Below are 13,233 nucleotides of genomic sequence, written 5' to 3' on the forward strand. Positions count from 1 at the left end.
ATGCATGTGGGGTAATGCTTGTGGGTTTGAACAGGTGCTCGTGTGTATGTGTGCGTGCATTTCAGAGTCAGTAATGCTAATTTGTTTGTACGTGTTTCAGAGTCAGGCCCATAATGGCAGGTCAGGCATAAAATGAGTAATAGACTGACTGACATCACAATCTGCCCACTCCACATGCTTCTGGTGCACGCACAGGCTGGTCTCACCATCACCGTTGGTAATCAGCCTGGGTCATGCCAGAAGTTGCTGCGAGCAAACACCCCATTGTGGCTCCTATAACACTGAAAGCAGTGACACTTTGGAGTTGTAATTTGCAGCCTACGCTGTGTTTAAGGGATTTGACAATAGGTGCTGGCACTGCAGCATTTCAGCTTGGCTGTTGCACTCAGGTACTCCATCATAGTCATTCTATCATAACATAATTAGGCACATTTCACATAAAAGTAGCTGATCTGAGAGTCTAAATTGGAATGATGTTCTATTGAGAATGTTCTTTAATATATGCCCCTTCTCACTTGCCTTCCCTCAAGTGATGTAAGGCCATCCTCTCCAAAATCAGTGACAGTGATCAAACACCATCTTATTTTTACTGTATTTCTTTGTAGGATACAATTTTCAGCATTTTCCTTAGAAAACACAAAGAACATTTGTAAATTTTAAATTAAAAGACATTCAGAATGGAAAACTTTCCATTAGAAGTTAACTTACCAGAGTAAAGTGGTTTCTCTATATCTATATACAATATAGATTTTTAAAAATCTGATTTTACACATATGAAGCCAGGCAAAAATAATAATAGCAAGAGATTATTTATTACAGCTTAATTCCACCATGGCAGTAATTTTTTTTCTCTCTATTTCTTCTGACAACAATGACTTTTGCAGACTTACAAGAGTTAATTTTAACTACTGGCAAAGGCCACACTTTTGCAAAAAAAAGAGGCATGTGTGTCAATCAGTTGGTGAGCTGCAGGGTTTTATATGTATAAAACCCTGTTTAAACTCAGCAGTTCAAAGGGACTTGAAACTGACCAGCTCCTACACTGCCACTCAGAGGCTGGTAGGTGGAAAAGAGGCCTTGAATGGGCTGGTAACAATCCAGAATTTGTTTTGTGTGAGAGAGCCCAGGAAATCTCACAAAATGGAGATTAAACATTCCCCGGGTAATTTGGTGAGCAGCTTTCGACAATCTCCTGAAAGACCATTGGTTAGGCCACCTACAGAAGGAGCATGTGTCATTCAGTCTCTGCCCATTTTTAAAAGTGGGGTCTTTCTTGCTGTGAAGATCAAGAAGTGCCAGGTGGGATGTGGGAATGAAGCTTCATGCCCATAATTTGGGTCAAGTTGAAATCTACCCAATGATTTCATAAACACTACAACTCTCCCAATACCTAACTGACTTAGTGGTAGTTGACTGTGGTAATGTCAATGGACTACTGGCTCCAAAGGCCTAGGTTAATGCTCTGGAGATGTAGGTCCAAGTCCTGAATGTGAATCCAATCAATAAAATCTGAAATTGAAAGCTAATCTCAGTATTGTATCCATTAAACTATTATCAATTGTCATAAAAACCCATCTGGTTCACTAACATTCTTTAGGGAAGGAAATCTGACTTCCTTACCTGGTCTGGTCTCTACATGACTCCAGAACCGCAGCAATGTGGTTGACACTTAACTGCCCTCTGAAGTGGGATGTCACTCAGTGCAATGGTAATTAGGAATGAGTAAAAAAAACACATCTCATGAAAGATTTTTTAAAAATTCAGTGCGTATGAATTTGGAAGCACGTATCAGAAGACTAATTGATCAAATCTATTCTAATCCTGTACTGGGAAACATGAGAAACTACAGATGGATCTGGTGCTAGTCTGGAAAGAGATGACCATAAAAGCATTAACGGTGTTAGTGATCTTCAACGCCATTCATTATACAGATTGGCTGTCGATGTCTTCTAGCAGATGGTGTATCCTTAAAACTGTCTCTCTGCCAGACTGCAGCCTGAACAAACAGTAGTCCTCAGTCTATGCCACGCCCACACAGAGTTGGTAACCTGATGGGCCTCCAGACAGTTGAATTCTAATACCAGCCTAGCTACTTTCATCTAAGAGTAATTTATAGCTGAAACAGTACATTTTGTGCACTTTAAAAGCAACATTGATTTTACAGTGAAATGGCAACTAGCAGAGGATTCTGTAACCTTACTGCTCCTGAGCTACTGTGAAAACTGCGAGAAAGCCCCTTTCCTATCCTCCTTTGTTAACTTTGTTTCTTGTTTCACTGTACTCTTATAACTGGTACAACTTCAGTTAAATGGCTGGTAATCCTGTGCACAATATTTTATTTTACACACACACACTCCCTACTTGCGCAAAATGACAAAAAAAAGGCCAATAAGCTATTCAAAACAATGAAAATTAAGAAAAAACTTATTCAGAAAACCCGCTGATATATCCAATCAAAATCTTGAAATAAATTGAAGATCCTAAATGGCCCATTCATTCCACCATATATACCTAAAATAAGATTTATTAAAAAAGACCCTACTTCCCCATGTGTGGCTAGATAAATGTCATCGGAGCGCATAAACATTCTGACTTCAACTGCACAAATATACAAACTATCGCACATAATACTGTCTCAGTAAAGGCTATTCCTGGTCCCAGAAAATTTGCCACACAATTAAACTACAAGTTCCAAGAATTGCTGAACAGCCTTGCCCTCACCGCAACACATGTAAACTTTTGGCACAATGCATATAGAAGATAATCCCCACTGATGTTTCAGAAACAAGCAAATTAAACTTGCCTGTCTTCTTTTTGCCAACACAATCATCTTTCTGTCTGATATCACAAGATGCACACAAAATGGTGAAGGCCATTTTCCCCCATCTCCAATATTCCATCCAGATCATTTCTTGCCCCAGCATTTCACTAGCACTTACTCTATTCAAGATTTCATTCCAAGTGTTGGCTGTTCTTTGCAACGACCGCCTATGTTCTGTCCCAAATTTGTCAGCACTTCTAGCATACATTTTACTGTCTCACACACTTAAATGAGGACCCCTTTCAGCCACCTCCTTCAAGGCTGAACTATAAAAGTTAATCCCATCTCCTGCTGTGGATCAGTTTTGTGGCCCTTCTTCACAAGACCTCCAGGATTGCTTTGTATCCCAGTAACAAAGCTGACCACCATACCAATGACGTGGTGCATTTTGTAAATGCTGAATAATATCCAGCAACTTCGGTCTCTGCTGATTGCTGAACCAAATTGCTCATCGATAGGCAAAAGATTGGGAAACAAAATTGGTTGTGAAAAGTTATTTGCACATCTTAGGTTTCAATTTTAGAACTGAAAGGTACTGGGAAGAAGGGCATGTGCAAAAATTAAATGCTGGCAACCATAAGAAGCAAAGCAACAGTTGGGCTGTTTGAACCAGCAGAGAAGCTGAGCGTTCCAGTATACGTGGTATCCAATGAATAATGTTGCTACAAGTTTCTTCTTAGGCAAGGTTCACAAATGCTAATTTAAAAGAAAATGGTCATCACTCTGCAAAATTGAGTCAAGGCCCTCAATTTTTTGTTATAACATTTTGTTTGGCTGGGAAACAGTGTGAACATGTTCTTAATCACAAGTGATGTTTTGCTGCTATTTGTGACAGTTCCTATAGCAACAACAGTGAGTTACAAAAATAAGGAACTATATATTACATTGTCTTCTTATTCACCCTTAGGATCATCAATGAATGTTTCGATTGGTGTCCAAAGACTCTTTTCATTAGGGATTTTCTGTGGTTTCTTTGGCCTTAGGAAAAAATAAAGTCCAACACTGATCAGAGCTATGAAGACTACAAACGGGTAGACAAATAAGAAGTAGAAGAGGGACGCTGATGCACAGGCCTTGGAGTGAAGAGTAGCAACTAGAAAAAAAACACATAACAAGTTAGAAATGGTAACATTCTTTGAAACATTGGAAACATAATCACAGACACATTCAATGTGGAATGGAGGCTAGAACTTATAAACAAATTTTTTCACCTGGTTAACTTTGAGCTACAACTCCAGGATTTTCAACTGTACAGCAAAGAATATAGATTCAGAATATAACCTGAGTTATATCAGGAGACGTTGTTCAATGGGGAACTGTAAGCCATTGAATTTATTATAAAAACGAAGGCAACTTTTCAGTTTTGAAATGCTGCAGTTAAAACCACACATCAAGATCTTCCTTGTCCCAGAGGGGAAGATTTTAGTTTTCAATACCAAAGAAGAATTTGGATTATAAGAAATTGTATTATTCTAATTTGTTGTTAAGCATTCAATTTGCACACATTGGTCCTGATTTTACCATTTTCATTCTAAGTGCCAATTCTGGGCATAATACAGATCCGATTTAGAAATCCGCTTTCAGGTGCCCCCATACGCTCTCAGCCATCTCCAGTCCGATTCACGCCACGGGTGGGGCTTAGCACAGCCAAAACAATCGGAGCTCTGAACTGCGCATACGCAGTTGGAAAAAACTTTTGAAAAAGTGCCCATGTCAGATCGCTCCCGGGCTACAGAAAGCAGGAGCACTGGCGCACACACACAGCACTATCCTCCTTATCCGCTCCCCCACCACCCAGACACATCACTGTCCCCCTTATCCACCTCCCCACTACCCATACACATCACTGTCCCCCTTATCCAGTCCCCCACTACCCAGACCACTTCAGCAGCTAGAACACCCGATTCAGACTTTTATTTAGCAGGTACATTACAGAGCGGTTCCGGATTGGCAAACGCGGTGGTAAAGGGGGAAATCCTGATAGAGTTGGGCAGGCAGTTCATTAATTCAATTTAAGTGCATGCAAATTCCCCCAAAAATTCCCAATAGGCCCTGCATTTTAATCTATCATTAAATATTAAAGGTTGCTCACACAAGGTGGCACAGTGGCAGAGACCCAAGTTTGATTCTTGGCTTGGGTCACTGTCTGTGCAGAGTCTGCATGTTGTTCCCATGCCTGTGTGGAGTTTGTATGTTCTCCCTGCATCTGCGGGGGTTTCCTCCAGGTGCTCCTGTTTCCTCCCACAGTCCGAAACATGTGCTGGTTAGATGTATTGGCCATGCTAAATTCTCCCTCAGTGTACCTGAACAGGCACCGGAGTATGGCGACTAGGGGATTTTCACAGTAACTTCATTGCAGTGTTAATGTAAGCTTACTTGTGACACTAAAAAATAAATTTTAAATATTCTATATCACAGTACTTCTTATGTTAAGGATGAAAAGATTTCCATTTATAAAGTACTTTACCACATCCAAACAATCATTTTGTTTGAGGTTATGTGCTAGTAATGGAGAAGTTAGTTGGTGGATTTTCTTGTACAGTGAAGGAAAAGTACTGGAGCAGCTACTTAAAACTGTACCTGCACTCCCTGTTCTTTAATTTTGTATGGTCTTGGTGACAAATGACGGTAAATTTAATGAAGAATGAAAGGGGGAAAAATGTTCCTTTTCCTGAGAGAATCCTCAGATAATATGGAGAGGACGTCAGCTTATCTAGATTTGCACTCTCTTCAGTAACTACATCAAAAAGTCGAGAAAGACGTCGGAGTCTTAACAGACTCAACATTTAACATTTCTAACCAATGCAGAACAGCAGTCAGTAATAATCACAAATATATTAACCATACTTTCAGTACGTTGCCTGATTTTCATAACTGAGGAATAAAGGAAGTATTTCTGCAGTAGGGGTAGGTCGAGAGCCACAAAGCTAATCCCCATTCTGGGGGTCTTAAATGGAGAAAATATTAGAGAAACATGGGCTTTTCGGTCTCAGTACGAGATATAGAAAACTAAAGGTTAGGAAAAGTTCAGCTTACATATCAAATCTGTCCCTTTCTGCCCAGCTAAGTACCATAACAAATTTCTCATTGTGACATCTACGTTGCTTCTCCCCCTCATTCTCTGCACCAAACAATGTCTCTTCCTTCATAATTCCATTCATCACATTCTCTATCCTCCAAAATCGCTGCCCTCTGATTCACCCTGAATCTCTCTCCCCATATAAACTCTCTAACCCCTGTTTATGGCCTTACAGCTTTAGAGGAGAAACAGGCTGCAATAGAAGGTAAGTTAGAGAGAGAGGACACATCAAGATTTTTGCACCCTCTCTCCAACTTCTTTCAGTGATTAAAAAACAGATTCAATAGCCAGACCACCATAGTCTGTGGGTCTGTGGGCAGTGGGTTGGGGTGATTTTGGGAAGGGTGTGGTGGTGGAGAGGCATTGAGGAGAGGACCCCCTCCTTCTCAGGGCAGCCAGCAGCTGCTCCAGGCGGACAGACTGGGCCCCTAGACCTATTTAAAGTGTTAGCTCTCTCAGCCTGCCATTCCTTCCAAGTACCTAAACCAATCCCGGCCAGTTAACCTTCTTTGATTAGCATCATAATGAGTTTGATCAGCTCCAGTTACCTGTGGCAGGTAGCCCCAATGGCCTTTTATGTGGAGGTGAGATGTAGCCTGTGGGGCTTATTTATGGTCTTGGCCGCCTCTGACCCCGGGAGGGGGCAAAATTTCATTCTACAGAGTTTCCTCTCAACAACTAACAACTTCTTATCTGATCCTTCACCTTTCCAGGAAATCTCTAATGACAAGTTGGGGCATTAAAAACATTTCAATATCCAATTACATAGCTGAGTGGCCTTGTATCTTTTCAAATGGCCAATTACCTAGGCTCAGTTATCATTTCATCCTTGTTTCATGGTTGCAGGCACCAAAGTTATTAATACAAGGGAGAGGCTCAAAACTGGAGATGCTGAACCTACGTATGTGTCCTCTAGCTGAAAATATGCCAGTCATGAAGGGTATAAGACTTCCCCTGTCTTTTAAGACTCTGGAAAGATCACGGGTTTGCAACTGTGTCGTAATGTTTGAGCAGTGTGCATTCTGGAATATCTGCTTTTTCCAGGGGAGCTCAGAGCTCCCTCTATTAAAGATTCTAACTGCTGCTGTGGCCCCTTCATAGCTATGGTTCAAAGATCCATGTGTATGATCTTCAGGAAGTTTCCATGCTGGCGGGCCATCAGAGCAAACATCTGATGCAGAGCTGACACAATCCAACAGCAGCCATGTGATCTGTTGACAGAGGCCTTGGCAGGAGCAAAATGATAAAGAGAATTTCTCCTTGTCCCCCTGGTCTTACTTCTTGCTGAGTTCAAAGGGCAGCTACTTATAATTACTTAAATGAGTTGAAGTTGCAAGGACCACTAAAACCTCAAGTGCACCAGGAGAGAATTTTTAGTCTCATGTTCTAACCACAATGCAAAATCCAGATAAGAAATTATAAAACTCCATCTTCCTGATTTAACATAAAGACAAACAATAAAATGCCACAAACATTCATTTTAGCTGAAATGCACAACAAATGTACTCCTCAAATACTGCTATCCGAAAAAATATAACTCTTTCTGCTTTCAATAATTCCATTGCATCTTACTGAATTATGTTGTTACTCCAATAGGAACAGAGTGATGATTAAAGCAGAATGTGACTGCTACAATAATGTTACATAGCGTGTAACAAACACAGCTCTTTGAATCATTTTGTGCACTCCCAGATGAGATTATGGTAGAACTACTTTAATCATGAGACAAAAGCCAATCAGCACAGCAGACTAAGCTTTGGTTCATGTTTTTGGAGCCCTGAGGCAAGCTCTGTGTTGCCTACATCTTAATATGACCATATCATGAATTACATGTCACTAATATGGCCATGCACAAATGAAATCACAACCAGCTCTTGATGTGAATTTAGTAAACATTCGTTTACTTTTTTGAAAAATCCATTTTCTAAACTTCTGAATTTGGAAAAATATATATTTTTTCTATTCAGGGTATACCTTTAGGGTTAATAATAGTTATTTTAATCAGTACTTGATTATTGTTACAGTCTACTAAAGAGGGACAGAGTAAGACACTTGGGGAAAATGCTATGACATTCATGGAACTGGAATTAATGTTGAAGTTGATGACAAAAAAAAATGTTCATTATTATTGTGGAAAATGCTGGAAAATCTCAGCAGTTCTGACAGCATCTGTGGAGAGATTGGAGCCAAAGTTCCAAGTCTGGATGACCCTTTGAGAGAGCTGCACTGATGAAGGGTCATCAAGACTTGACATGTTGGTTCTGTTCTCTCTCCACAGATTTTCCAGCATTTTCTGTTGTTGTTTCAGATCCCAGCATCTGCAATCATTTGTTTTCTTCATAATTATTGCACTTTGCAAGACTTCAGAACATCCTTACATGCTTTACAACCAATTAAATATTTTTGAAGCTGGACATTGTTGTTATTTAGGAAAATAACTCTTTTATCCTTCTCATGGGCAATTAAGAGTGAACAATAAATGCTGGCCTTGCCAGTGATACTTGCATCACATTCCCATGAACAAATAATAAAGATGCCATCTACGGCAGAACCTGGAATCATTCTTGTATGAAATTCCATATTTCATCTGTGTGAATGTTAGCGAGGCACATCAGAAGCAAACCCTAAGTCGCCTTTCATTATTGAGCTCACTTTCACCACTCGTTTCAAATAGACTCTGAAAAGCTGTTTCCATTTTCACGTACAATCTTACTTTCCTTTCAATGACCCTAGATTGCTCAAGGATACCTCAAATATGAATGCAAAGCAACTCCTGGAGCGACCCCAGGAGCGACTCCTTTGCACACTCCAGAACACAGGAAAGTGCATTTCTGTCTAGTAGGCAGTGGTTCCATGCTTCACCTCCAGTTTCCAACCTCAATCTCTCTCTATAATTAGACCTAACTAATCAAGTGTCTGTGGTAAAGCAAACATCTTGCACATCCCTGAAATTCTGCTCTGCAAATATTATTATCTGCTGATGACAATATTGGGTTGCCCTGTCAGGATATTTCTTTGTCATTTTCCAGTTAAAGAAGTGCAGGAAAATCTGTGTATTGTGGCGACTGGTTGCAAATCTTCAGACTCCATCATCATGATACAGTGGATCACTTGGTAACAATGTGGATCGACAAAACCCAGGCAGTCTGCAACTTTCAGAACATGCAGCCAATTGACCTAACCTTAACTGTGAGCCTGGTAAACTGAAACTCTAGGGGAACGTTTAACACTAACCACTAAGCGGAAACCAACTAGATCAGCAGAGAACAATACTGGCCACATTCTGCATCTGCCCAATGCTGCAAGAAGCTGAGGAAAGTAGCTGCCTCAGGTGAGTGGAAGACAGTAAGGCATGGAGCCAGAGCCAGAAGAATCCCTCACAGCTAAGGGTCTTTATATTCTCCTTTAAGATAGGAGCAATAACATTGCTTCTCCCGAGGTCACAAGGAAAACGTTGGCCTTCTTGCCAAATTGATGGTTTTTCCCCCTCACTTCCCAACTATGGGATTCCCTGCTACAAAATCCCCAAAGTTGAATCAGACCACTAATTTTCTGCTGCTTTCTGCTGACTCCCTGCCAATTATAGGCAGGTAAGTTAGCCAGTGAGATTTAAATAAGGTTGGGGAGTTAGAACAGATGCATTTCTAGGCCAGCAGGTAAGCATCCAAATCACCTTCTTATGGCCCCAATCAAAGTCCTCCTTACTAACATCAGGGGGCTTGTGCTAAAATTGGGAGAGCTACCTGCTCAAGCTACCCAGGCACCCCACCATCACTTTTCCTGGGTATGTCCTGCCTCACCAGCTGGACAGACCCAGCAGAGGTGGCAGCCCAGTGGTGTACAGTCAGGAGGGAGTTGCCCTGGGAATCCTCAACATCAACTCTGGGCACCATGAAATCTCATGGCACCACACCAACTATCGGCAAGGAAACCTCCTGCTGATTACCACATACCATTTCCCCCCTTAGCTAATGAATCAGTATTTCTCCACGTTGAACACCACTTGGCAAGGGCACAGGATGTGCTCTGGGTGGGGACTTCAAATGTCCATCATCAATCGTGGCTTGGTAGTACTACCACTGATTGAGCTGGTCAGGTCCTAAAGGACACAGCTGTTAGACTGGGATTGTGGCAGGGGCTGAGAGAACCAAGCAGGAAAAACCTGGTTGACCGCATCCTCACTAACTTGCCTGCCACAGAGGCAACTGTCCACGACAGATTTGGTAAGAATCGTGTTGCACAGTCACATTGACGATACCCTCCATTGTGTTGTGTGACCCTACCACTGTGCTAAATGGGACAGACTTGGAACAGATCGAGCAACTCAAAACTGGGCATCCATGAGTCACTGTGAGCCATCGGCAGCAGTGGAGTAATGCTTAGCCACAATGTACAACCTCATGGCCTGACATATCCCCCACTCTTTCATTACCATCAAGCCAGGAGATCAACCCTGATTCAATTAAGAGTGCAGGAGGGCATGCCAGGAGCAGCAACAGGTGTACCTAATTAGGTGTCAACCTGGTGAAGCTACAAAACAGGACTACATGCATGCCAAACAACATAAGCAGAAAGTAATAGGCAGAGTTAGGTGATTATGTTAAGGGGGGCATGGTTACGCAGTGTTTAGCACTGCTGCCTCACAGAACCAGGGACCTGGATTCAATTCCAGCTCGGGTCACTGTGCGGAATTTGCATATTCACTACGTGTCGGGTACTCCAGTTTCCTCCCACAGTTCAAAGGTGGATTGGCCATGCTAAATTGCCCCTTAGTTTCTAAAGGTATGTAGGTTAGGGGAATAGCCATAGTAAATGTGAGGGGTTACGGGGCTAGAGTTCAGGGTGGGCATGGCTGGATGCTCTTTCAGAGGTGGTGCCAAATGGCCTCCTTCTACACTGTAGGGATTCTATGATTCTATAAACAATGGCTCAGGTCTAAGCTCTGCAGTCCAGCCGCATCCAATCATGAATGGTGGTGGATGATAAACAACTCATTGAAGGGGGAGGCCCCACAAATGTTTCCATCCTTCATGATGGGGAAGCCCAGCATATCAGTGCAAAAGATAAGGCTGAAGCATTCACAACTATCTTCAGCCAGAAGTGCTGAGTGGATGATCCATCTCAGCTTCCTCCGCAGGTCCTCAGAATCACAGATACCAGTCTTCAGCCAATTTGATTCACTCCATATGATAGCAAGAAATGGCTGAAGGCACTGGATACTGCAAAAACGATGGGCCTTGTCAATATTCCAGCAATAATCCTAAAGACTTGCTCCAGAATTTGACACGCCCCGAGCCAAGCTATTCCAGTACAGCTACAACACTGACATCTGCCCGGCAATGTGGACAATTGCCTAGGTATGTCCTGTACACAAAAAGCAGGACAAATGCAACGCAGCTAATTACTGCCCCATCAGTCTGCTGTCAATCATCAGGGAAGCGAGGAAAGGGATCATCAACAGTATGGTCAACAAGTGGTACTTGCTTAGCAATAACCTGCTAACTAATTATTTGAGTTCTGCCAGGGTCACTCAGCTCCCAACCTCATTTTAGCCTTGGTTCAAACATGGACAGAAGAACTGAATGCCAGAGGTGAAGTGAGAGTGACTGTCCTTGGCTTCAAGGCAACATTTGACTGAGTGTGGTACCAAGGAGCCCTAGCAAAACTGGAGTCAATGGGAATCAGGGGAAAACTCTCCATTGGTTGGAGTCATGCCTGATACAAAGGAAGATGGATGTGGCTGTTGAAAATCAAACATCTCAGCTCCAGGACATCATTGCAGGGATTGCTCAGGTTAGCGTCCTAGGCCCAACAATCTTCAGTAGCTTCATCCATGACCTTCCTTCCATCTTATGGTCAAAAGTTGGGATGTTTGCTGATGACTGTATGATGCTTAACACCATTCACAACTCCTCAGATGCTGAAGCAGTCCATAGCCAAATGCAACAAGACCTGGACAATATCCAGGCTTGGACTGACAAGTGGCTTAACATTCGTGCCACCCAAGTGCCAGACAATGACCATCTCCAGTAGGAAATGATCTAACTATGCTGCACTGCAGCAATTCATCAAAAATCCTTAGACAGCACCTCCCAAACCCACAACTCTTTCTATCTAGAGGAACAAGGGCAGCAGATATATGGGAACAACACCACCTGCAAGTTCTCCTCCAAGCCACTCACCACCCTGACTTGGAAATATATAACCATTCCTTCACTGTTGCTGGGTCAAAATCCTGGAATTCCTGCCCTAAGGGCACTATGGGTCAACTCACAGCATGTGGACTGCAATGATTCAAGGAGCATCATCATCACCTTCTCAAGGGCAACTCAGGATGGGCAATAAATGCTGGTCAGCCAGCGACGCCCATGTCCCATGAAAAAAAAATCTTCATTGAAACTCCTATTATCAACATCCTGGGATTTACCATTGACCAGAACCTGAACTGGACCAGCCATATTAATATTGTGGCTACCAGAGAAGGTCAAAGGCTAGGAACCCTGTGGTTAGTAACTCACTTCCTGACTTCCTAAAACCTGTTTACCATCTACAAAACACAAGTCTGTACGTGATGGAATGCTCTCCACTTGCCTGAATGAGTGCAACTCCAATAAAACTCAAGATGCTCTACGCCATCAAGGACAAAACAGCCCACTTGATTGTTACCTCTTCCACAATCATTCAATACCTCCATCATCAATGAGCAGTAGCAGCCCTGTGTACCACTTACAAGATGCACTGCAGGGACTCACCAAGGTACCAAATTCATGACCACTACCATCTAAAAGTACAAGAGCAAATGTCACCTGGGAACACCATCACCTGGAGGGTCCCCAAAGTCACTCACCATCCTGACTTAGAATTATATTGCCGTTTCTTCAAGTCGCTGGGTCAAAATCCTGGAACACCCTTCCTAATAGCACTGTGGGTGCAACTACACCTCAGTGGCTGCAGCAGTGACTGCAAGAAGGCAACTCACAACTACCTTCTGAAGGGCAACTAGAATTAAGCAATAAACGCTTACCTAGCAAGTGACACTGACATCCCATAAAATGAAATATTAAAATCGACCTCCAGTTTAAAGTCTAGGTTTCACTATTAATTCAATATATTACAGTCAAAAGCAGAATAAAGCTCACTCTATCATGATCTGCAAAGTGAATTCAGTATGACCTCAGGAAGGTACCTTTTACAACATTAGTGTGCCATTTTTCTCCTGTGAAAGCAAGATTACTGATTTAAAGTCAATTAGTGATGAATTATATGAAGCTCTGTGCGTTGAGCCCAAAGGCACTCAGAACTGAATTGAGCCTGTCTGTGTTCACTGTTGATT

At 42.2% G+C, this 13,233-nt stretch overlaps 1 protein-coding gene across 1 annotated transcript in view; it reads right to left on the reverse strand.

The window, feature by feature from the left end:
- Positions 1–707: 707 nt before the first annotated feature.
- Positions 708–13,233, reverse strand: part of LOC145353229 (immunoglobulin superfamily member 3-like) — a 43,963-nt gene continuing 31,437 nt past the window's right edge. The window contains exon 9 of the mRNA XM_080203776.1: positions 708–3,914. Within this exon, the coding sequence (XP_080059902.1) occupies positions 3,715–3,914 (200 nt within the window). The 3' untranslated portion in view covers positions 708–3,714. The remainder of the gene's footprint in view (positions 3,915–13,233) is intronic.

This window comes from Carcharhinus amblyrhynchos, chromosome 15, assembly GCF_965287045.1.
Source record: "Carcharhinus amblyrhynchos chromosome 15, sCarAmb.v2.hapA, whole genome shotgun sequence".
In the NCBI taxonomy this organism is placed as follows: Eukaryota; Metazoa; Chordata; class Chondrichthyes; order Carcharhiniformes; family Carcharhinidae; genus Carcharhinus; species Carcharhinus amblyrhynchos.